The sequence below is a fragment of the Hermetia illucens genome, chromosome 4 (genome assembly GCF_905115235.1).
Source record: "Hermetia illucens chromosome 4, iHerIll2.2.curated.20191125, whole genome shotgun sequence".
Classification (NCBI taxonomy): Eukaryota; Metazoa; Arthropoda; class Insecta; order Diptera; family Stratiomyidae; genus Hermetia; species Hermetia illucens.
In genome coordinates, this window is record NC_051852.1 from 14,233,344 (window position 1) to 14,259,589 (window position 26,246).

General features: G+C 45.3%; 1 protein-coding gene across 3 annotated transcripts in view; it reads right to left on the minus strand.

Moving 5' to 3' along the window:
- Positions 1-7,489: 7,489 nt before the first annotated feature.
- The window catches only part of LOC119654635 (acid phosphatase type 7), a 33,061-nt gene continuing 14,304 nt past the window's right edge, over positions 7,490-26,246 (minus strand). The window contains exons 2-5 of one of the 3 annotated variants that reach the window (XM_038060107.1): positions 8,854-9,011; positions 8,451-8,794; positions 7,835-8,393; positions 7,490-7,771 (exon numbers count right to left, since the gene is read on the minus strand). In XM_038060107.1, the coding sequence (XP_037916035.1) occupies positions 7,634-7,771; positions 7,835-8,393; positions 8,451-8,794; positions 8,854-9,011 (1,199 nt within the window). In that variant the 3' untranslated portion in view covers positions 7,490-7,633. Of the gene's footprint in view, positions 7,772-7,834; positions 8,394-8,450; positions 8,795-8,853; positions 9,012-16,254; positions 16,486-16,567; positions 17,127-17,271; positions 17,616-17,674; positions 17,833-24,124; positions 24,527-24,588; positions 25,127-25,444; positions 25,789-25,847; positions 26,006-26,246 lie in introns of those variants that run through there. The other 2 variants (XM_038060108.1, XM_038060109.1) reach the window with 2 other exon arrangements.

The following is a 26,246-nucleotide window of genomic DNA, read 5'->3' on the forward strand; positions in this document are numbered from 1 at the left end:
TATTAAAAACTAAATTTTTGGTACAGTGTTAAACTTTTTTTTTCTGAACGCCTGGCTGACGAGCAGAAAGCGAAGCCCATCGCTCTAAAACGCAATCGATCTCAAGATGAGGTCGAACAAGATAAGAAGCGGAGCGGAGTGGGCAAGAGCGCGGACGCCAAACAATATTCGAAGGAAATTGTACAGCAACCGTCAGCCGGCGGGCCACGTACTGCGAAGCCCTTCAGCGACGTGGCCAGGAGTCACTTACGTGTGGCGCTGGCGAATGGCAATTCTGCTAGCGGCAAACTAACGCTGGAGGTGTGGACCAGTGTTGAGGCTAGGCTGTCGGGCATGGTCTATGAGCATCTCCTGGAGACCGGAGGCAAACATCCGGGATTCACTCCCCACTTTGTTTCATCGCAGGTGGTCCGCGGATTCCACGTAATAGCTTGCATGGACCAGTTCTCGACGACGCCTGGGAGGGCGTTAAGCTCAAGATCATCCCTTACGACGAGATTCCCAGGAGACCGGTCACTCGCATCTGGTTGCCGAAGATCCGCATGGAGAAGGACAAGCTCGTCCATTTCCTGCGCCTTCACAACCCCGGGATTCCCATGGACGACTGGGTTGTTATCAAGGAGGAGGAACCTCAGATAAACAGCCAGCCTGGTCTACTCCGCATAAACGAGGAGTGCTTGGGGGCACTAAAAAAGGCCGATTATAAAGTGTGGTTCGGAGTCAGGAATGCCAAAGTAAAAGTCTTCCGCTCTGCAAAACCGGACGACGACCTAGACCCAATCGACGCCGCTAACGAGCTGTTGGAGGAGATGACGATCGACGGTCCGACGGGGGCTGACAAACCCCCCACGCAAGCAGATCATGCTGAGGGTAACGCAGATAAATCTGCAGCACTCGAAGTGCGCCTCGGCTAATCTGCTCGTCTTCCTCTTAGAGGGAGACATCGACATCGCATTAATACAGGAGCCCTGGGTCGGAAGCGACCGAACCATCAAAGGGCTCCAAAGCAAATATTTTAATTGATTCCACAGCACAGGGGGTGCTGATCAGGATAGAGCTAGAGCATGTATTCTCGCGAGGAAGAGTCTGCACGCTTTCCTGTGCCCGGACCTGAGTTCCAGTGACCTAGTTGTGGTCAAGCTGAAGCAGGCGTGGGCAGAGAACGTGTATATTTCCTCGGTTTACATGGCTCTTGACCGATCAGCTCCGCCAGAAGAACTACTACATCTGACGAACACCATAACAACAAAGAAAGCCAACCTGCTGATAGGCTGCGACGCGAATGCAAGGCATACGCTTTGGTGCAGCTCCGAAATCAACGAAAGAGCTGAGTCATTCTTTGATTTTATTATTACTTCAAATCTATCGGTGTGTAACAGGGGCAGTACACCAACCTTCCATTTCCCCTACTCGGAGAACTGTGACGGTTGGGAGGAGGTCCTTGATATCACCGTAATAACCGACAACGGGATCACTTTAGGATACGTACCGCAGTCCTGGAGGCGCGCACAAGTGGTTTTCATACCGAAAGCGGGCAGGCACGGTCATGAATCCGCGAAGGACTTCCGACCAATCAGCCTGACCTCTTTCGTGCTGAAGACCCTAGAACGCGTCCTGGACATTCACTTAAGGACGATTATGGAGAGAACGCCTTTCTCTAAGTCCCAGCATGCCCACCTCAAAGGAAAATCCACAGAAACCGCCCTCCACGAGATAATTGGCACGGTTGAGCGGTCGCTGCAGTACAAGCAGTATACCCTTGCTGCTTTCTTGGATATAGAGGGAGCTTTCAACAACGTCAGTACCAACGCCATCAAGGAAGCCTTGCCCGGTATTGGATTGGAGGGGTATCTCACGCACTGGATTATATCCATGCTGAGTACCAGGATAATCCAGTCCGATCTGGGAGGCAACCACTTCACCAAAGCTGTGACCAGAGGCACGCCCCAGGGTGGCGCCATCTCACCGGTGCTCTGATTAATAGTAATGGACAAAATTGTACGTACATTGGACAGCAGCGGGGTGAAGGTGGTGGCGTATGCCGACGACTTGGTGATATTAGTATCAGGGATGTTTCTGTCCATTATGAGCGACATCATGGAAGGAGCATTGCGCAAGATGCGGACTCAGCATAAACCCAACCAAAACGCAACTGATGCTATTCAACACCAAGACAAGGATACCTGAATTTCATCTACCACGGCTGAATGAACAAAGATTGGTTCTTTCCTCTAATGTAAAGTATCTGGGTGTAATCCTGGATCCTAAGCTAAATTGGAGGTTGAACATAGAACTGAGGGTTAAGAAGGCCTGTATAGCCTTCTATGCCTGTAAGAGAACCTTTGCAAAAAAATGGGGTCTCTGGCCGAGGATGGTTCTCTGGATGTACACCGCTGTGGTGCGTCCGATCCTGACGTACGGCTCTATGGTAGCAGGCTTTGAAGAAGAAATACAATAGAACGAAGCTTAATAGGATTCAAAGAACCGCGTGTGCAGGTGCTACGGGGGCTCTGCAGTCCTGCCCGGCAGATGCTCTCAATGTACTCCTGCATCTCCTCCCCCTAGACCTCCATATCAAATATGTTGCAGCGTGCAGTGCCGTCAGACTACGTGAGTCCGGATGCTGGACAGCGAAGCCCTACGGCCACAGCAACTTCCTAGATGAAATACCGCGAGAAATCTGGGCATCCCCCACGGACTATGTCACACGCAAGCTGAACTTAATGAGAAACTTTGCTGTGGACCTTCCAACCAGGGCAAAGTGGAAGACCGGCAGCGTGTTGCAAGACTATGACACGGTATTCTTTACGGATGGATCAAAGATGGCCTATGGAGTCGGCGCGGGGGTTTTCTCGAATACACACGGTGTATCCAAGTCGTATGGTCTCCTAGGTTTCGCCAGTGTATTCCAGGCGGAAGTGCTGGCGATATTGGAAGTCTGTCGATGGCTGGAGCGTGATTCGAGCCCCAAGCGTAACATAGCCATTCTGGCCGACAGCCAAGCGGCCATAAAGGGCCTTGTACTCAATGACGACATCTTCCCGGCTGGTGGGGCAGTGCAGAGATGCGCTCAACCATCTGGGCGGCACGCTCAAGGTCACTCTCCTCTGGGTTCCTGGGCATAGGAACATAGAGGGGAATGAGCGGGCTGACGGATTGGCCAGGCAAGGCTCCGCTCTAGGCAGTCCCTCGGCGAATACAGTCGGTGTTCCGCTGGTGGCTGTCGGGGGCGGAGTCTACTCGCACTACATAGCAGCCGCGGGCCTGAGATGGCGAAGGCTTATAAGCTGTGCCAAGTCAAGGAGAATTTGGCCCCCAGTATCACGAGAGCTCCTGTGCCAGACGAGTACGAATGCATTCAAGATTACGGCGGTATGGACGGGGCACTGGCCCATAGAGGACCATGCCGTTAGGCTCGGCATACCCTACAACTGGCATTGCCGAAGCTGCGGAGAAGGGAGGGAAACCCTCATGCACTTTCTCTGCGATTGCCCAGCTCTGGCTAGAGTCAGGCTGCGGACACTGGGTAAACCATTCTTTGGGCACCTCAGAGAAATTTCTAGCTGCAGGGTGGGAGAGCTGCTTTCCTTGGTGAATGCTACGGGCTGGCTCTGAAGATCCGAGCCGGCTGGACTCTGCTTCCCTGCTCCCATAACAACAGTCACGGTTTTAGGAGTTTGTGGCATCAAAACGGCGCACCAAAGCGCTAATTGGGCTCCTCGGAGCGGCCACTGATACCTACCTACCTACCCTTGGTGTTTTTTTAAGGCTTCTTCAATGAATTAAAAAAAAAGTACTGAATGAATCGCAATTATCCTAGTTTGCGGACCGTAGAAATATGTTCTGAATAATGAAAATTTCAAAGAATTTAGTTGGGTAGATTTTGGGCTATGGTGGCAACCGATTTTCAACATGCAGTTTCGAGAAAAACGCATTTAAAAAGTAGAATGCGATTTATAGCCATAAAAACTTAACTGATCATTAATCTGCTATACCTAGTCCATAAACCTTAGGTGTCTTGAAGAAACACATGTACAGCCTTGGCTTCAATTCTTGTCCTCCTAGCGAAGTCATTCGCACCGATAAATACGCGCTTTATTACGGCGATCGACATAAATCTGGCATGTGACATATCACGTGTTTAACACTATAATTTCCGAACGACTCCGAATATCAAAAAATCGCTTTGCCCATATATTCTACACTATATCTAGATTGATGCCAAAAAATAATTCGATTCCGCGGATCCGACACACGGAATGGCCCCCTTAACTAGATTTATTTTAATAACAAATCATTGTTTACTTTATCCCTTTTATATTTAACAACAATCATTAAATATATATTTCGGGGGTGACTTACCCAAAGCTACCCAGCTTTGTACTGATGAAGGGGGTACGTCTAACTAATTACTTTGAATTGAGGAATAGCCCGCTACTAGGATCCATAAAACGAGTAGAGAACGCCCTAAAATAATGCTCTCTAGTAGTTGATAACCCAGCCCGGCTACGGATGCCAAACCCCTCTTTACCCAGAATCCGATGCCAACCAAAAATACACAAATTAGGCAATGCGATGAGGGAGATTATTTGCAGATTCTAACATCCCTACATACAACATTGCGAAGTGGTTGGTTGAGGAATGCCAAAAATTGGGGCCGACCAACGGGAAACAATCTGTCAAAAATTCGAAAGAATTGATTGAAAGATTGAGTGTAGTGGGCGCTTTGGCGGATAATAAGCGCCTAGTGTCATTTGATGTCAAAGCTTTATTTCGCAGTACGCCTGTAAAAGAGGCAATAACAAAATTTGCAGAGTGGCTACTTCGGTTTGGCTCGACACCAGAATGGAGGAGAAAGGCAAAACAATATGCGAGATTGGCTGTGAAAATTATTTTACATTCAGGGAAAAATACTTCAAGACAACCGATGGGCAATCCTCTCTCTCCACTCCTAAATTAAATCTTTATGGGATCACTGGAGGAGAAAATGGAGCAGAAGGGATTATTGCCAAATATATGGTTGAGGTACATGAATGATATTTTGGCAGTGATCCCGGAAACTAGTATCCGCAATATGTTGGATAACATCAACACCCTACACCCTAAAATAACCTTTACTCATGAGATTGAAGTCAATAACCAATTGCCTTCAAATGGTATATTCACTTGGTTCCATAGTTACCAACATAAAATGGCAGCTTATGGCACGATGACCCAGGGCCTTCTAACTAGTCCACTCACAGAGGAAGACTACCAGAGCGCAAAACCCTACATTATGGATACTGCAAGGAAAAACGGGTACACCAGCACCATCAGAGACACGATGATCAGGAGACACGCACGAAGGATAGAACGTAGTAACCTCACTTCACTTTATACCCAACAATCGACTTCTGCCGCATTAAAAAGATCAAGTGTCACCTTCTCAAATCTGTCCAAGCATATAAAAGGTTGGACATACAACTAGTATAATCAAGTCGTATCCACCAGCTAAAACCCCAGCTGGCTAGAGAAAAGGACCGAAAAACGGTAGAGGAGATGAGCAGTATATATAAAATCGCTTGCTCAGATTGCCCGAAGGTGTATATCGGACAAACGAAAAGGCTGGTAACTACTAAATTTACCGAGCATACGAACGAGGCAGAGTTGGCTATCAAGTACTCCCGAAAACCTACAAAATCTATGGTGGCTAAACATATGGTGGAAGACGAGATATTGTCGTTTGAAAGGGAAGGCGGCCCAGATTGACCAAATCCAAGAATTTTCACACTACCACTCCTGGAAGACGAGAGATCGCCGAAAATCCATCTCCGGAGGGCCCGGCCAAAATCCAAGAAAATTGAAAATTTACACGACCCCCGGGTCGAATAAATGGCCGAAATGCAAAATTGTTGGATTCATATGGGGGATACCTCGTTTGAAAATGCTTCCGAGCACAGAGGAGGCTATGATAGTAGGCTTTGCCAATGACCTGGCTTTAGTTGTTGCAGCAAAACACTCAGAGGATGTGGAAGTTTATGTGATCGAAACGATGAGAGCCATAATACCTGGCTTGAACATGAATGATGAAAAAAACGGAAGCGATCTTAATAACGAACCGTAGAAAAAAACACACGCGAAAGTGGAAGTCGGTGGGGGTGGTAATTGACTCGAAACTGAGCTTTAGGAGTATACATGCCAAAAAGCAGTTAGCGCCACCATGGCACTTGCAAGAATGTTGCCGAATGTCAGTGGGCCGAGACACCTTAGAAGACTGTTTTTAGCCGGAGTGCTTCACCTGTATAGGCGGAGGCGCCCACAAGGTCTCAAAGACGGATACAGATGAATTTGTTTTACCGACTGATGGCTTTGAGGGTTTACATCATTTTCAGGACCACCACAAATGAAGTGGTACTAACCGTGGTGGGCATGATTCCTGTTGGCATTCTGGTGGGTGAAGTGAGTGTGCTATACCATGCAACATAGACGGGCACACGGAACGCAAAAATACCGAAAGGTCGGGGTCGCATGATCTCTGGTAACGCCAATGGGACGAGTCTTCGAAGGGCCGGTGGACGCACAGTTTCATTCCCAGCATCAGAGTATGGTTTGGGCAGAAACACCCAGTTCCTCATGGGACATGCTAGTTGCTGCAGGCAGTATCTACACCGCTTTGAATTGGATGATTCGCCAAATTGTCGCATGCAGTGGCAAACCCCAGAATGCAGAGCAAGTGATGTTTTATTGCCCGAGGTTCGCTATTGAGAGAAGGAGTTTAGTTGCGGAGGTGTTGAGATCAAAGAAAAACTGGCTTACGGTTTCCTCCATGATTATAAAAATACAGAATGAGCAGGTGAAGGAAGGAAGGACGAGAATCAACCCACCCCGCGAAGTAATACCTAAATATAAATAGAGCGTCAAAGTTCTCCACAGGACCACCGAACGATTTGCGACCATATGCAAATTTTTTCGTGATGCCGCTTCCCTGTCCAGCGCAACAACAAATTCCCTTTTGTCACGGCGCACTTTAGGCTGAACTTACCGATATTTCGCTTGGTATCTTGCCCGCTATCACTCGCAACGGTCAATAAAACTTTCAACCCTTTCCGTTCATCGATCCGGTTCCACGATTCCGCAGTCCCTTCAGGGGTTTTTATAGTGGCTCAAAGCTTATCTATATTCTCAGGCGGGTTGCTGATTGTGTCTGCACCCGGCCAGCAAGATAGCTCTCTTGCTGTTCAGCGACATCTAGATCATACAAGCGGTCGATATTGAACTCGCAGCTCTCCAATTCTGCGAAAAGTGGCGGACGTAACATGTAAGCGAACGTATGTGACCATCAAATGGATGTCTCGGAGTTTCGCGTAAAAGGCCTTTGGAAATCTCAGATTTTTACAAAACTATAACCAGTCCGAATACACGAGTCTCGGCACTAACATCTTCAAGGCCACTAAGTTCTGTTAACTGCATCGTTCCGCTCTGTTAGTTATTGAGAATTCAGAGTCACTCATTCTCGTTTCATTCGATTTATTTATTATTTAAGAACGTATTACGTACCCTAATGTAAATTGGTATACACTTAAAAGTTTGTGCAAAAATAACGTCGATTGTGCTAGATTTATTAAAATTGAGCCTCCTCCACTAAATGCTACATTCAATTTGGTTTGTAAGCTCCATGACTATCCTTGATAATCCAGAAAGAATCAATTATAGCGCCGTTTTTGTCGTCCGAAACTTGTTCGAAATATAAATGCGTAGTGTTATATGCCTTCATTCTCGTGTAGCCGTAATCCTGTAAAGAAAAGATGGTGCCATCATAACTACTTGGACTATCTGCAAAAGATGTCAATCATACCCTGCTATGGAAAGCACTCCATTCAGGAATATTCTTAATGAAAGGTTCACGACCCTCTTTGCATCCAGCGGAACCAGTCACAAGATGCACTGGAGCACCAGGATTCGTATAAGGGGCTTCGTGCGACCCATTGTAAACCTTATAATTGTAAATTGGCCACAGTCTTTCGTAGGAATGTTCATGGGCCCAAATTTCCACATCAACTCCGTATTTGTAAAACAAATCCTCCAACCCGAAAAGATGTAAAAATGGTAGTCCAACACGAACTAGTGTTTCGAAATGTGAGCAATCGTCGCCGTTATCGTTGCTGCAATACATTGGACGATGTCCGAATGTCACGATCCAGGGACGAAGTTTACGATTCTCCGGTTTTGTAGCCTCTTTCAAGTCCTCCTCCAGCCAGGTGTATTGATTGACAAGGGCTTTGATTCCGTAGTTCATGAAATAGTAGACTTCAGTAGAAAAGCTGATAAAGTGCACAGGTCCCAGGTTGAAGCTGTACATCAGATTTTCAGTCTCCCCTGGCATATTGAAACGGGCTCGGTAGTTTGAGAAGTTGCTGAAATAGAAGGTTACAATAATTATAAATTCACACAAGCAGAAGGGACGAACTTACTATTTCTCCTCATGATTCCCAGAGCACACCATGTACGGTGCATATGCGGCAATTGCTTGAATCTGATTCATGAATTCATCCCCAACTTTTGCTTCGTCTGAGTTCATATCATATGCGAAGTCTCCTACATGTATGATAGCATCGTACATTTCACGTTGTGTATCCTGTTCAAGGCGCGATAAGGATTGAGCATTCTCATTCCCCATATCGCCAAATATAGCCAAACTGGGTGACCAGTTTGTACCTGATGGGGGTGTTTTAAACCAGAACTCAGCAGACCAATCTAGGCTGCTGCCACAATGGTAAATGTATTTTGTATTTGGTTGGAGATCTTTCAAGGTTACCTATGGATTTGAAGATCTTTATTAGTTTCATTTGAGATTTTTCTGTGATTTTTACTTACGGAATGGATGTACTGGGAATGTTTTGTTTTGCCGCCATCGACGAATAAGGTCGAGCTTCCTTTTGCGCTCTTAGTGAGACCATCGGTTCCATATTCGACAATTGATTCAGGTGTTCGGTCAAATGTCGACCATGTTACGGTTATTTCATTCGTAGTTTCTGCAGGAATTAATTGATTTAGCTAATTTTAGTTGAGGAAGGTTCGAGTTTAAAGTTAATTTTGAAGTGCAATAAAAAGTCCCTAAGAAAGGATTAACATAATCATAGGGAACTCCGCCGTAGCCGGTTGGTATTCAGGCAACAAGCTAACACTGAATGTCACCAAATGCCACTGGGTGTGCTATGCGCTTTAACCCTCCGCAAGATCTTTTTCTTATTCTATCAGTGGACAACCCCTTTCACTACTGACCTCTTTCAAAGACCTGAGTCTAATATTCGACGACAAACTTTATTTCAATTCCCACTTCTTTGACATCAATCAAATGTCTGGCTTTATCCTACGTTCCTCCTTCCACGGGTTGATTATTCGACACAACTTCGCACCCTCAATCTCCGCTCCCTGCAGCAACGCCGTATCTTCCTTGATATGTGTACTCTTTTCGAACTCTGCAATTGACTAATGGACTGCTCCGCCAACTCGGATATTACTTTCCGTATCGCCTCGTCTCATAATACACGTAGTGCGGACATTTCTTATGTGCCTTTCGCGGAGCTCGAGATTTACTTCCACTCTCCGATCCCGAGGCTATGGCGGTCCTACAACGCCCTACAGCTTCTGTCCTTTGACTCTATTTCCTTCTCTAGTTTTAAGCGTAAAATAAGCCATTCACTTCACTTCACATTCATTTCCTCCTCCCTTGACGTCTGACAAATGGAAAAAAGTCGCTGAGACTAGATATGGAAAATACGGTGGATGCAGAAGCAATTCGAAGCTCAATTTATGCAATTATGAGACCGTTTTTTATTGATTTGTGACACGGTGCATTGTCTTGATGAAACAGGACTTTCTTTTTCTTCAAATGGGGCCATTTTCCACGATTTGGTGTTTTCGTCGGTAACAGCCTCTTCGGGGCATCCACTGTGCACATCACCCTCGGTGCTCATTACGCCTCGTTTACATGTAGCAAACCATTTCTTAACGGTTGATTTTCCTGGTGCAAAGTCCGAATAATGTTTATAAAGCCAAGCTTTGGCTTCAACAGTAATTTTTCACCAAAAAGCAATGCTTTATTAACACGAAATTGATAAAATTTATAGACAAGTCGCTTCCTCCAAACTAAAATTTTTAGTTTTCAATGTAGATATATATTTCGGGAACAACTTAACCCCTTCATCAGTACAAAGCTACCTACCGAAATTCCCTTTTATCTATTTTCTTCAAACTAACAAAAGATGCTTGGCACAAAATGCTCTATCCCACAAACTAATAGTCTGGCAGCTGTCGAATTTTTATACGTGTCTTTTGAAGGTTAGGGTTATTTAAAAGTCATATGGATTTAATCCTAGTAGCGCGATCTGTATGTTAGCCTACGAAATTCTCAGCCCATCGTGTGTCTAGGACGTTTCCAACGGTGCTGGAATTTTTTTGAGAGGTTAGGGGAACAACTATGAGATTTTGAATTCCTCTCTCGATTAGTGCTCGACGATTACGGTATTGTCATTTCAAAAGATCCTAAATCCTCGCACAGTTCTCCTCAAACATTCCCAGATTCTTCATAACCCTGCATCGTAGCATTTTTCATAAAATTATTTGAGTTTCTGTTTTCAGACTTGTCGTCGCTCATGCTTCAGAAAGACTTGAACTGTCGAAACGTGGGTGTCCCGGGTATCTCGTTTATATTAAAGACAGTTGCTGGAACTCGTGTTTGCAGTGTATGCGGAAGTAATGCTTGTCGTATTTTTGAGAAGAAGGGAGCATCTAACTGTCGAGGCTCGAACGAGATTTTTCCTCAGTAGGACGGCACCAAAACGAACACAAACATCCATGACGACCCGATATTAAACTCGGAGTAAAGTGATCGAAAGGCTGGTACTCAACCATCTCGACCATCTGGAAAGGTTCCAGTCTCTGTATTTTTTAAAGCGTGTGGTGAAATACGATTAACAACGCCAATTTTTCTTTTCTTACCATTTATATACCCCTAATAAATTGTCCGGACAGGACCATTTTCATCCCTACGAATTAGCTGAGCCGCTCACCGCAGCCAATTGAGCCGGACATAACAAATCAACGGTTTTTATATCGTCCATACTTTTTTTCATTATATAACAGACCTGGTGTGGAGAAAGAGTGCAGGTTGTTAGAAAAACTATGAGGCTATGCCCCTTATAGGGTTTTAGGGCAGCCATGTTTCACTCTGTTAATTAGTCTACATTTCTATCCAAACTCTCCTCAACTAACATTTCCCATTACCCATTCCATGAAGCGCTTCGAACCTCTCTAGCCACTCCCATAGCGTTTCTGGTTCCTTTTCTCCTTCCTCTTGTGTACCATAAGGATTTATTTTTTTCTTCATTAATGACCTTGCTTCTTTTTTCACCTGCCCACGATTGCTCTACGCCAATGATCTCAAGCTTTACCCTCTCTATCTAACCCACCTTAACACTCTTCAACTCCTTCGTCAGAAGCATATTTAACACACGAGAACCTCCGTTGAAACCCATGTTGAAACAAGAGAAAAGACAGCCTTTTATGTATCTAGAATTTTGAAGACTGAGGAAAGCAGTTTCCGCCACAGTGGCATCAGCCTTTTTGTCTAAGGAGATGACGCCAGCCTCTTTTCATGTATCGAGAAAGGTATCTTTGGACAAACTATTGTTGAAAATTTGTTGATAAAAAGTGTGACAAAAGAAGGATTCAGAAGGACAATGTAGTGAAATGCACAGACTGAAGGGAGATCAACAGTGTCGGACGAGGAAAATGAATCTGGAGCGATCTTACCTGAAGATTGACGAGAATGGGAAAAGGATAGCACCGGTGTGACTACCGTGGTGGTGTGACTACCCTGCCGAGGGATGATTGATGATGTGCCCGCAAATGGTGAACTGGGTACCAAACGACCCCTCAGCATATTTAGCTTCGGTCAGATCGACCTAATTTCCCCAGTAAAATAAAGGCCAGTCAATCATGAAATAACAAACAACACAAACAAACAATAAAATTAAAGGCAATTCCGAAGTCATCCATGTAGAACCTGAGTCCAGTTTCAGATTTTCCACTTATTCAATCCAACCTTAAATGGACGAATCATGAGTACTTCTAACTCTGGGTTCAATCGGCGCAACTTGCTAAGATAAGGTAAGGCTACGGCTAAGTTTTCATTTGCAGCCAAGGGTATCGAAGCCGATTAATGGGCCTTGTATAACGACACCAAGCCATCAGATTAAGCGGTGCGAATAGCTCAGGAAGGAACTCTCCCCAGCTGTAAAAACCGCATCACTATAAGACGCCAAAGTTTCCTTTTAGTTGGTAGGGATATACCGAAAAATCTTGCAGTGACCCTTTGAAAGTACGAATGATCGGCAACGGCAGTACTGCTCCTCCTTCAACGATGCGGGAGCGTGCGAAACTAATGAAAAGGAAGATCTCCACGTCGCAATCGTCCAACCAGTGCTTTCCTGGCTTCCAGTTAAGAATTCATATGGCGTTGAGGCTCTGGAATAACTTTACAAATTTAATACCTCCACCTAGTCGTTGATACGCAACAGAGCAAGAGAAAGAGTTGAAATGACAAGAACTTTTTCTCCTATTGGCGATCCTTATGTTTAATAATCGGAAAAACTGAAAATCTCCACGACTCTCGCATCATTAAAATGACGAAAAATGCGAGATTGTCGAATTCCTATGCGGGATACCTCGTGCGAACGGGGAGGTGGCCAGATTGAGAAAAAACAAGAATGTTCACGCTATGAAGACGGTGGAAAGCATGGCAAAAATCGAAGATTTCCATTACCCCCGAGCCGCAAAGGTAACGAAAAATCTAATGCATTCAGGATCCCCGCTTGCGACACTTCATTCGAAACGGCAGGCGGCCCAGACTCAGGAAATGCAAGGACTTTCACGCTACGGTGTTGGTGACGCGAGATATCCCGGGAAATCTACCGACGCAGAGCCTGGTCAAAATCGAGAAAATTTTTTTGGAGTTTATTTCGTAATAATGAATCTTTTTAATTCAGAATGTGATGATTTACAGTAAGTTTTACGACCAGAGACCATCTTGGGCTTGCCACCGACGTCCAGACTGAACGCGTGTTTTCCACGCTCGATGACCCTTTATAGGACCTTCGTATGGTGGCTGCAATGGCTTTCAGGTGGTATCAGCCCCCACCAAAACGTGGGTGCAGACTTCAAGCCCATCAGGCATCCTGTATACCGATCAGCAGGACTGGTAGCGGACGGGGGGTAAGCAGAACGAAAGGCAAGACCTGCGACCAAGACGGAACTCGCGCGCCATAATGGCTGCTTTCAGTTTCCGATTTCAACGTTCCAGCATACCATTGGACGGTGGATGATGTGTGGTTGTCCACTAGCGTTTGAATTCGGGCTTCGAGAAGATAGTATGTAGATTCGAGATGCATTCCTTGGTCTCTCATAATTACGGTGGAAATACCAAAGCGCGGAATCCAGCCTCGACAGAGGGCATTGCCATATTCCGGTATTGTGATGTTCTTCCAAAAGATTGTCCCACCTCACCGCGTAAATCAGGCAGGGATCTTGAGGGAATATTCGTAGTTGTGTGGAAGCGTTTTTTTTTCGGGTTAATGAATACCCCTACTTCTTCCTTAGCATGCCAGTAACTTTACGCTTCTCCATGTACCCTCTGGACCAAGGATTTAGGTCCTTCTTCATGGACGACCAGAAATACTTCCTGGAAACTAGCCAGTTTGTTGTCCGAATGCCAGAGTGCGCAAAATTGTGCACCAAGGGAAACACTTCCTTACGGAAAGCGATCGGAATATATATAGTTTGAGAACGACGCTTTGTCGGGCTCGATTGTAGGCGCTGTAATTCCGCTGAGCGGGATTCAACTGTTTTGAGATGAAATCCAACAGCTGTCATCTTTGGCGCACCATCTGGTGCAGAGCAGCGCGATGTCCGAGGCATCTATGAACATGGATAGGTATGCCTCCTTCTGAAAGAATGCCTCTACCAACTGCTGCTTGGTGGTTTCAAACGCTTGTACGGTTTCTGGAAACTCCACAACCTCCCATGATCCTTTGGTTAGATCCATACAGGAAGGCGTTAAGCATGGCCTGGTGGTGAGCGGCAGGAAACGATAGTCGTAGTTTACCATGCCTAAGAACATTTTAAAATCTTTGATGGCCTTATGCAGTGAAAAGCACTCGATCACTTGCACCTTGTCTGGGTCGAGTTGTCCGTCATCAGGGGTGATGAAATGACCGAGAAATTTCATTTACTGTTAACGAAATCTGCAGTTTTCAAAGTTCAGCCCGGAGGCGTTTAAAAGTGCACTCGAGATGCGCCAAATGCTCGGACTCGGTAAAAGGGGGGACCAGAACATCATCCAAGTAGACGAAACAGAAGTCCAAGTTTTGTAATGCAGAGTGGATGAATTTCTAAAAGGTTTGCGCCGCATTGCCAAAAGTTAACTCGAAGAGCCCGGAAGGTGTACAAATTGATGTCTTTGGAATATCTTCGGGAGTTAAAGGAATTTGGTGGTAAGCCTTGGCGAGATTTAAGATCGAGAAAACACGAGTTTGCTAAGTAATGCGCAAAGTCTTGGATCAGGTGAACGGAGTATCGGTACAGGACCATCTGAGTATTCTCTAATATCCACAAGGCTATTGGGCATAGGGACCAGATGGAAGCTTAATTCGTCGAATTCTTTCCGCGAGCTCCATGTTGGAGCCCGTGTTTAGGGCCCTAAGCCAAGCACTTTCTTTTTGTAGTTATATTCTTTTCTACAGATAGTTGACCTTTTAAGAGAGGCTCCAAATTTGGAGGGGCCCAGAAGTCTCTGTCGTAGTCGAAACAGCCCTGGCTCATGATAATGCAAGAGCAACACGGTAGGTGACCGCTTGAAAGCAGCCTAGCAGATAATCCAAAATTCTTGCCTCCACAACGGATGCTATGAAGACTGGACTAGTTACGTTCACTGAGAACGTTAGGTAGGACAATTATACGCTACCCAACTTATTTTGAATGAAAATCTAGCTGGTGCCAACAGCCAAGTATTTAGGAGTCTCATCAATAAAAAGCGGTCAGCACAGATGCAAACCTTGGTTGTCTAAGTATTACTGGACCGACGAGAACTACGCCGTCCATGGCATTCGGAGTTATCCCAAATCTATCTCCCTTGATTTGGCGGTGAAACGGAAAGCAGATAACGATGCTTGGAAGCTTGAGCCACTGACGCGTAGAAAAGCGATCAATTAGGGACGTTTTCGGAGAACCCGGTTATGAAACTCGCTCGGCATCTCGGCAAAACTGACGACTATATTTTAGACAGAATATATCCCATTTTATTGGCAGCAGAAATGGCAGGGCCAATTCGTTCCTATAGTCAAGTAACGGTACCAGCACTAACTAATAAAAAGGGTCCTGACCCGTATTGGGTAGAGCTGAGTCAGCATTCGGCAGCAGGCCATTAACTGTCAAGTTTACTCTGAAAATTGAAGTTGCAAGGGTTATCGCACTGGAATGGTTCTCTGAGGTGGCAGCGAAGAAGACGGGGCAGCAAACCTGTTGACCAAACACGCTGTACTAACTATTGTGTGCTGCCCGTGATACAGTAGGAGAATGCTTTAAAACTTAATCAGGGCAATCAGACCCGAGTCTACACGGGGACTCATCTGAAGTGGCTTTAGATCAAGAAAGCTTACCAGGAGAATTCTTGTCTCATGTGCGTTCACCTGAGTTATAGCGGTTCGCCCTCTAGTGAGAGTTTCATGGGGGTTGTTTATATCCAAGCGGGCCGAGACCTTCGGGTCTCAATCGTGATGTTGCGGTTCAACACAGTTGTCGTACTCCAAAGTTCGGTAGTGATTTAGGTAGGTCTTGCATCCACCAGTATGAATGAACTGGGCCATGCGCTTAGTATAGACCGGTACCGTTGTGATTGTCTCAGTGGGGCTCTGATGTGGTCATCAAATCAATCCGTGTTTTAAGAAGACCTTGGGATTAAGTCTACGAGACAGGTACGTTAAACCACCAAGACGTAACGCTCCGGAATGGACGAATTTGAATTCCGTCTCTGTTGAACTAACCTGAGCCTGTACAGGTGTTATAACTTTGAGTATATAGTCCGAAAGATCGATGAAGGATAGGATCGTCTACATTTACAATAGACTGAAAAGGACAAGGAGCGAAAAGAGGATAAATGAGAGGAAGGAACGATTTTAAAGGGTCGAAAACAAAAACAATTTTCCCCACAACATACTGATGAGAACTTTCATTTTCCTGATAGTCTGTTTAATTATTAATAATAAACACAAGATACTCATGAAGCAAAATACAATAAGTAAAAAAGAAAAAGGTTTATGGTTGATAAGGTCCATGTTTGTCCTTTATAATCCAAAATGAGTCTATTATTGCGCCCTGTTTATCATCAGATACTTGTTCAAAATACAGATGGGTGATGTTGGCGGCCGTCATTCTTGTATAGCCATAATCCTGGGGAAATTTTCAGATTAAGTCTTAGATATATGTAGGTTTCATGCTAAGCCTCCACCACAAATCAATTGCACATCCTTACCCGGCTGCGAAATGCGCTCCAAGCTGGTGCAGCGTCCGTGAAGTTTTCCTTCTTTTCAACACATCCTGCTGATCCTGTTACCAAATGAACTGGAGCTCCTGGATTTGTATACGGAGTATCATGCAACCCATTGTATACTTTATAATTATAGATTGGCCACAGTCTCTCGTAGGAGTGCTCGTGGGCCCAAATTTCCACATCAACACCGTATTTATAGAAGAGATCTTCAAGGCCGAAATTGTGAAATATTGGTAGCCCTACACGAACCAATGTCTCGTGTTTAGTGCAATCGTTGTCATTTGCGTTGCTACAATACATTGGACGGTGACCGTATGTAATGATCCAAGGACGCAGTTCTCGATTTTCAGGTTTTGTAGCTTCTTTCAGGTCGTTCTCAAGCCAGGAGAACTGGTTGACTAAAGGTTTTATTCCGTAATTCAGGAAGTAGTAGACTTCAGTGGAGAAGCCGATGAAGTGGACTGGTCCCATATTGAAACTGTACATCAGGCTCTCAGTGCCTCCGGGCATATTGAATCGAGATCGGTAATGGGAGAAATTGCTAGAAACAAGACATCGGTTTAGATTTGGAAGAGGCAAAGGAGGCTTCGATAGGTTTAGATGCAGTTTTGAAGCGCTTATTCTTTTAGGCTGACCTAAAGACGATTCACCCTATATAAGCCTCCATAAAATTTCCACCAACTTACTAGTTTGCCTCGTGATTTCCTGGACACACCATATAGGGTAAATAGGCTGCAATTGATTGGAGCTGATTCATGAATTCATCGCCTGTTTTTCCCTCATTTGAATCCATATCATAGGCAAAATCACCAACATGAATGAGGGCATCATACATGCCGCGCTGGGTGTCTTCCTGAAGCCGGGCCAACGACTGGGCATTCTCATTGCCCATGTCACCTAGTATCGCCAATCTTGGTGACCAATCGCTACCAGCTGGAGGAGTTTTAAACCAAAATATTCCAGACCATCCTTGATTACTTCCACAGTGGTACAAGTACTTGCTGTCGGGTTGCAGGTTGCTTAGTTTTACCTTTAGGATATTGGTTTGTGTGTAATTGCGGGGTTCATGTGAGATAATAAAATTGTTACTTTGTGAATGTACTGCGAGTGTTTCTTTGAGCCTCCATCAACAAACAACTTCGAGTAGCCTTGTTCTCGTAGAATTAAGCCTCTGATACCGTATTCAACGACAGATTCTTCGGTATTGTCAAAAGTCGACCATGTTACAATGATCTCGTCATTATTCTCTGGGAAAATATCATATTTGTATTCATCATTAAGGATAAGGTAGCATACTCGATTAGAAAATAATTACAAGTGACCGAGCCGCTAGGAGTTAGTAAGATAGCATAACAATTTCCAAAACTACAAAAGCATCAACATTAGAAGGCTTAAGTCCTAGCCACCACGTATGTTAGATAAAATCCATGCAGACATACAAGTCCTGTATTTAAAGTGTTAGGTCCTTGCAAGGTAACCCTACTAGTGAGGACGTACCCACCACCAGGAGCTGAAGTCTAGTTAATTTTTTTATAAATCGAAATACGTCGACGAGTCCTCGGAGCTATCACCAACTTTTTGTCGATGTCGATGGGTGACATGACCCTAGCTCTACCAAGGTGGTTGTTGTAGTTAGCGCCTTCGGAACCCTAGCCAGGTAGTTTACAATGTACCTGTGTTACAAGACTGCGTTGTTCCGAGCCAGCGCTGGTCCGTCCGTGATTTCCGGGATCAGCTAAGCGTAGGTCAGACTTTCAAGAACTGGGATAGAGGCTTTATCCCCGAGGTTACACCCGTTCCTGGCTATTGCGGCTCGCTTCCTTGCGTACGTTGCGCGGGTAAAAATTCCCATGGAGATAAAAAAAACTACGATAGTGAAGAGAGGAGGAGGAGGGATGGAGGCAGCAAGCGCTGAAATACCCGACGAGACATTGGGATGCACACGGCCAAATAAAAAAGAAGGGGCGGCACCTGGGGCGGAGAGGACAATCCCAGTACCATGCAGGGCCCTGTATGAAATTGCCAAATCTTCCATCAGGCTCCTTCGTGCGAATAAGGGAAATCAAAGCAAATATGAAGGATGAAAAAGATAGTTTTTTACGGTGCAAGGCTTCAAAAACCCAGTACTGGCGGTTTTTCGGAGTTTGGCAAGTGGGCTCTCAGGAGTCGATATCCACCGTGGTGCCTTTGTAGTGGGAAACTTGGCTACTTTGGCATTTAATGCTACAAGAGATCTTAGTGAAGTGAAAATGAGATCTACACAGGATCCCCAGGCAATTGAGATTCGTCGCGGGATGTGGAATGGAACTTGGATAGTCCCCGGATTGACATAATTACCGATGCTGTAAAAGGCGATCGTGAAAGGCAGTAAACTGCAACAGAATTTGTTTCACTAGGGGAACTCATAAATGAACACTGTGAGTTCATCAAGAAAAGGCGGAATATCCACCAAAATGTCAGGGATTTGATACGTGGCATTAAGTTGTCCTACATTAGGGCGGTGGAGGGGAAAACCCCTAAGTGTCATGTGCCAAAGTCACGCGGGAGACGCAAGTGTCGGGGTAGTTTTTCGACTATGGCTCCAACTTTGATAAAAGGAGAAGGGTCCACAGCTAATAAACCCGAATAATGGACAAAGGTGTGCGGCAAGAAGTGGCAGAAGGAAAAAAGAAAATTTGTCCGAAAATAATCATTATTTCCAAGAAAGGAGATATGCCTTACGCCAATATCCTTCGGAAAGTCAAAACCGATCGATAATTGACAGACCTGAGCTGCAATGTGAGTCACATCAGGCGTACGCAGAAGAGGGATCTGATGCGAGAATCGAATGTGAACCTTACCGAAATTACGTTTGTCCTACGTGGGTGAAAAACTCATTGGAAAACGCGGCGATATGGGCATGTGGACGGCCTTTGTATGGGCAAAAGTCAACGGCGTCCATATCTACAGCTGTTACGCTCCTCTCCGTGCAACATTAGCGCAATAAGAGGAGATGCCAGACAGCTTGGTGTTGGACGCTTGATGCTACAGCCCCAAAATCATTGCTGGGGATTTCAACGCGGAGAGGGAGATTAAACCCTCAACGCAGTTATCAGACCCAAGAAATTCGTGGAGGAGATGCTGAGGTCCGCAGCAAATTGAAGTGCGATAAACGCAACAGTAACTGCAATATAGGAAAAGCTGCAGGAACTTGAACGAGTCCGGAAGGCGCGTCGGATCCATGACTTAGTTGCGCAGCTGAAAACCAAAGCTCTAATCGCGAAGTAAAACTTCACGGTGGTTCCGCGAGATATGGGCGGAGAATAGGGGGTGGTTTTAGTGGATGAGGATCCCACACACTGCTGCCACCTGGCGCAGCAGATTTTAACCTCCATCCAAAAAAAGTACCATGCAGGGCTGCTGTTCCGGAAAGAGGCTAACTGGCAGCGCAGCCGACTGTCCCTGCGAAAGCCGAAGAGGAAACATTTATCAATAAATGCGCGGCAGTTGCGAAACGAATGCGGTTTGTAACGTTCCATCAACAAAGACGTGAAAAACGTGCTGATGGAGCTTCTATAATAGATCGTATTTCCTTCTATAGGCGGGCATGAAGGGCCGCAGAAGATGGGTGAAAAGCAAAAGCAACGTGTCCTCCGCTGAGAACACCGTAAGCGTCAAGCAGATCGCAGATAGCCCGTAACGAAGCGAACTGAGGAAAAGGCGAAAGCAGGAGACTTCACCCAGGTAGGGCTCAAAAGAAGAAGGCAAAGAGGGCCAAGAGGCAACAACATGCGACGTCGCCAGAAAACCCCCTACCTAAAATCAAAGCGGACACAAATAGTGGAGCATCAATGGAGAAGGTGGGGAGACGAATGTAAGACCTTTGCAGAAATCTTCAGTGAAATCCCTTAGAGGATCAAGCCCGAAGACTGCAGAACACAAGGGTCTTTTCATTCGGAAAACGAAGCCTAGAACTCGCATGCTCTCTGGAAATCCGAAATCTTGACTGCCCCACAGAGAAGACCGAAGTAGAAAAGATTATCAGGATCAGAATTCGGGTCGCCCCCGCAAATGTTTAGATTATGGGTACACGTCTGCACCCTGCTGTGGACATGGGTGGAGGGCAACATGCCGCGTATGTGGCTTGGTAGGTCATAAGGTGAAAACCTGTAACGAAAAGGAGAGTTGTGTTCCATGCAAAGATTGTGAGGCGTTTGATTAGAGCATTGTAGTTCGTTACGGAGATAAAAGCTGATCTAGTGTTCATCAGTGAACAGTGCGGAAATAGTGACTTCGACTTATTAGATACCCCTGCCATCTAGGCACGGCATGTCGCCCGCCTTAGAGTTCTTTTCCAAGGCCGAAGGGGTTTTGTTTGAATTCGTTCTTTAGGGGTGACTTTTTTCAGCGTCTATCTAACACTGAATGAGACGATGCCAAACTTTCGATGTCTTGGGCACAGAGGGTCGGATCCTGGTTAGAGCTAACTTCAATGCCAGAGCACTTGAATGCGACATGCCTCACCCAGACTCGAGAGGAAAAGGAATACTGGAAATGACGGCAAAAACGGCTTGTAGTGTTATCCACCGGATCTACACCAACTTTCCGGTGCCCATCCTGCGAAGTAAGCTTTCCCGACGGAATCACTGGTGCCGCTGGTGGACGGGTGCTCAATTCTGGAAGATTTTTCGGCAAGCGACCATCAATACATTACGTTCAAAGGGATTTACGGGTTCTGTGCGTCAAATGTCGTGAGACTTGTCGAGGCTCTAGAAACATACAACGCCTACAGGCCTGGGAGGTGACAGGAAACACAATGACAGAGTATAGATCAACCAAAAGGAGACTCAGTGGCGCCATAACTTGAAACAAAGCTTGCTGCTGGCAGCACCTGGTCGAAGAGGTGAAGGGTGATCCGTGGGGACACGGTATTGTACGGACACTACTCCTTGCACATGTTGTACAGATTGAGGGCAGTAGCGTGGAAAGCGCCAAGAGTTTCCCACTTTTTTTCTAAAAATGAGTTGGAAGTGGTAGTTCGTTTTATAAAAACATGAAGGCGATGGTTTCCCGGTAGAGGTATACAAACTGATGTTCCAACATCGGCCAGACCAAGAGGACATTTTACCTTTCCGCTGGAAGGGGGGGGAGGCTTGAGTTGATCAGTAAAAGGGAAGGCGACCCTCAGCTGACGTTTACACACCGATCAGTACTCGAAAAACTCACCAAAAGTAGACTCGCAGAGACTTTTCCCCATGACAGTTCGATTTTACGGCAGGGCGATCCACAGTGGATACGGTTTCTCAAGCAGAGGCACGCAGCCGCCGAATTTGGCGGGTGCTGCTTCTCTTAACGTTTGGTGTCAGATACGCCTTTAATTCCGTAAGATGGAAAGACATTCTAAGCGCAGTAGACGATACTTTCCACGTGCTGAGTTATCTCTTACGGATATTGCCCCACGGTCTATGAGATGTTAGAGGATGGGAGTCACGAGCTCCACAAATTCGCTAAAAGTGGCATCCTGGCGTATGTCATCGATCCAGGCAGCGTCTGCCCTAACTGACTTTCCGGGCTGGATCATCCTTATCCATATGGACTAGGTGTGCCGCCCACCGCAACCTATTGACCCGGATTTTACCCAGAACCAGACGGTCGTGGTATCGCTCATGAATTTCGGCGTTGTGTAGACTGTTCCACTGCAATACCTTCAGAAATGTGTCCTCAACCTGGTCTTGATGACCAAACTATTTCTGGTTTTTTTAGGTCAGAATTTGTTGTTCTTGGCTCCTTATCAGTAGTAATATGTATCGCCTGATGGTCGTTATGCATATATCCTTCGCTAGCATGCCAGTGTAGACGTTTGACCAGCGAATCACTAACGGAAGTAAGATCCACGACGGAGCCTAGTTCTCCACGCCTAAAATCGTTTCCACTTCCGATCTTGGCCAGGTTGACGTTTAGGTAGGAGAGTATCTCGAGCAGGATTCTTCCCCTTTCATTTGTTTCCCGACTTCCCCACTGCATTGCCCCAGTTTTGAAGTCGCCAGTAATAATTTTTGGGGTTGCGATCTTTGGTGTCCCTCGCTAGTCTATCTAGCATGTTGTAATCAGGTAAGGTCATCGATCGTAACCCTCACACAGTCGTATTTGTGATGCTTCATTACTTGCTGCAGGGCTCGATTACCACTAGCCCAGACCGCAGCTTTTTCACTTATGCCTATTTTCCAAACGCCTTGATGAAGGCGGCTGGACATCTGGTGCCACCCGCTATGTGGTTGCAATCGCGATCTTTGATTTCCCTGCATAGAAAGCAGTGAGGTTTCTAGTGCAGTCCTTCGCCAAACGATTTTCTCCTCCGCATCTTCGACACAGTTTGAATCTATCGATGGTGCTAGGGCAATCCTTCACTATAGGTTCGAATCTGAGGCGTTTGAAACACTTTTCTAGTGCAATTTGATCGCGTAGGCTGCACACGGCCCAACCCATGCGAACTTTACTCGCAGACAGTGCTTTTGTAGCTGAGATCACAGTCATATTTCGAGTCGTTGTCTGCATTCCACCGTACGCTCTCCTTAGGCTCTTGATATCCGTTCCATGCACATCCTCCAGTTTCAATCGGTGTTTAAGCGCTACACAAATTTCTTTCTTGGTAGTGACCTCATCAAGATCTTTATGCTCTAAACATTGGCCAACTTACGCGGATGGTAGCTTCCTCGCCGAGTAAAGCCTCGATGTTGCTTTGTAGGATGTCGTGGTCCTTCTTTCCCTTCGACAGTTCAGACGGCACTCTTTCTTTTTGTGTTCGCCTAATTCGTGTTAGTGTCGATAAGCTCCTTCAGCGTAGGATCTACCTCAACCCTTCGTAAAATATTAGTATAGGACATGTCCTTTTTTGCAGTTATTACCAGCGCTTCTTGGCGATTTCGTATGGTAATCATTCTCCCTGCTTCACCCCGCTCCTTCCTTGACTTAACCGGAGTGCAACTTAGGCTCGGATCCCTTTGGCTATTGGCTTCTTTTACCCCAGAATTGACTAATATTTTGACGGGGGATCCTTCCCTTTTTCCTTTTGTACCTGTTTTACGGTTGAATCTTCAAGGGGTTACCTAAGACGCTTTTGTGTTGCGTGTCTTGACTGGAAAACGATCTTCTGAAGCTAGATTCCAGCCAGATCCTTTCTGTGCACTAGTGTCGTTGGGGATGTTTGATTTGCTCTATCCGCCGTCGTCTCCTTTTGCGGTGTCATGCGATTATACATGCGAAAGGGGAGTAAACACTTTTTTCACACAACATGGTTATGTGAGGTATCAAATGAATGGGCTCGATTAGTACTTTTCGAAATTGATTTTATTTCTGATATTGCAGGAAACATAAGGGAGTGAGGGCTAAAAATGTGAAAAAGGTATCGTTCTCAGAACCTATCCAAACGAAAAATCTGAAAAAAAATCATAATGGTGGACCTAAACTAAATCTAGGCCGCTAAATACATTCCATTCCGATACCTGTTCAAATAAAGTTTATAATACACAATTTTGGGGAAAATCCAACTATTATTAGCATAGTTAGAGAAAGTCAAACTATTGTATTTCACATAAGTTTATTGCACTCTAAGGATGATATTGCTCCGCTGAGCCTCCCTACCCCTGGCATGACACTCTCTACCCAGGGAATGATACTCTCTCATGGACTCATCTACATTTACATTGGACTGAAGATGATGATAAGCAAACAGGTGAGATTGAAATGCCTAAGCTCCTTCCCGAAGATCAAAGAATATCCTCGATGGGCTCTTCCATTCTCCCCGATATTGTTACTCAATTAATGACAAGTTGACTTGTAAGACCCATGTCTATCCTTGATAATCCAAAATGAATCGATTACAGCGCCTTTTTTATCGTCTGAGACTTGTTCAAAATATAAGTGCGTAGTATTATACGCTTTCATTCTTGTGTAGCCATAATCCTGTAATTCAAAGAGGATGAAAAATAACCTATCTTACTATGGGAAATAGACGACGATCTTACTTCGCTGTGGAAAGCGCTCCATTCGGCAGTTTCATCGAGAAAAGGTTCACGACCCTCTTTGCAGCCCGCGGAACCGGTCACGATGTGTACTGGTGCTCCTGGATTCGTATAAGGAGCATTAAGAGACCCATTACAAACCGTATGATTATAGATTGGCCACAGTCTTTCGTATGAATGTTCGTGAGCCCAAATTTCCACATCAACGCCGTACTTATAGAAGAGGTCTTCAAGTCCGACCCGAACCAATGACTCGCATTTAGTGCAATCGTCATTATTTTCATTGCTACAGTACATTGGACGATGGCCGTATGTAATGATCCAAGGACGCAGTTTTCGGTTCCTGGGTTTAGTTGCTTCTTTTAGGTTCTTTTTTAGCCAATTCAAGTGGGTGATTATCATTTCTTTTCCGTAATCCTGGGAGTAGTAGTAGACTTCCGTGTTGAAACCGACGAAATGCACTGGTCCCATATTGAAACTGTACATTAGGTTCTGAGTGGGTCCGGGCATGCTGAAGCGAGCTCGGTAATTCGAGAAGTTGCTAAAAACAAGACACTGATTCAGATAAGGCAATGGGGACTTCTATAGGCTTATATGCAGTTCTGAAACGCTTATTGATGCTCCTCGTTTCGAACTCCTAGTGCATTCAGGAGCCTGTAAGACATATGAGATACAACAAACGTTTCAGATGGTATGAGACCTGTGCCATACGAAGCGTTTCGATACGGTTCGGCAGCACCTCTGAGAAAGCCCTTAACAAGGATTCTAACCATCGACTTGGCTTTCCCACGATAAATACCTTGGTCCAAAACGCTTCCTGTGGCCCTGGTCGAAACCTCATAAATCTGCATCAACTTACTGTTTCTGTTCATGATTTCCTGGGCATACCATATACGGTACATACGCTGCGATCGATTGAATCTGATTCATGAAATTGTCGCCCATTTTTCCATTATCTGTGTGCATATCATAGGCAAAATCCCCAACGTGAATGATGGCATCATACAACCCTTGCTGGGTGTCTTCCTGAAGTCGTGCCAATGATTTCGCATTTTCAGTGCCTAAATCACCGAATATCGCCAAACTTGGAGACCAATGTACGTCAGCTGGTGGAGTTTTGAACCAGAATATGGTAGACCACGCTTCTTTGCTTCCGCAGCGATAAAAGTATTTGCTTTTGGGGCGTAGGTTTTTTAGTTTGACCTTCAGGAGATTGGGTTTTATTTAATTGCAGGTTTCATGGGTAATATAAAAATAATTACTCTGTGAATGTATTGCGAATGTTTCTTTTTTCCTCCGTCTATAAACAATTTTGAGTTGCCTTTCGCTCGAAGATTTAATCTTTGGCGACCATATTTAACTTTAGTTTCACGTGTTTTGTTGAAAGTTGACCAAGTCACAACCATTTCGCCTTTTTTCTCTAGAGAAATACACATACATATTTTTATTTGTTATTAAATAATATAAGACCCGACATTGAATTGAATTAAGACTAAGATACAGTGAGTCCAAGAGTTTGGCGATGGCTAAGTTAGTTGAGTGTTAGCGTCTTGATCTTGTAACCCCGGGTCCGAACCCGGTGGTCATTGATGTTTGTGTTTTTCTTTGTGCTTGTCTCACTGTTTTAAGATTATCACTCACACACAATTAAGTATGATGGG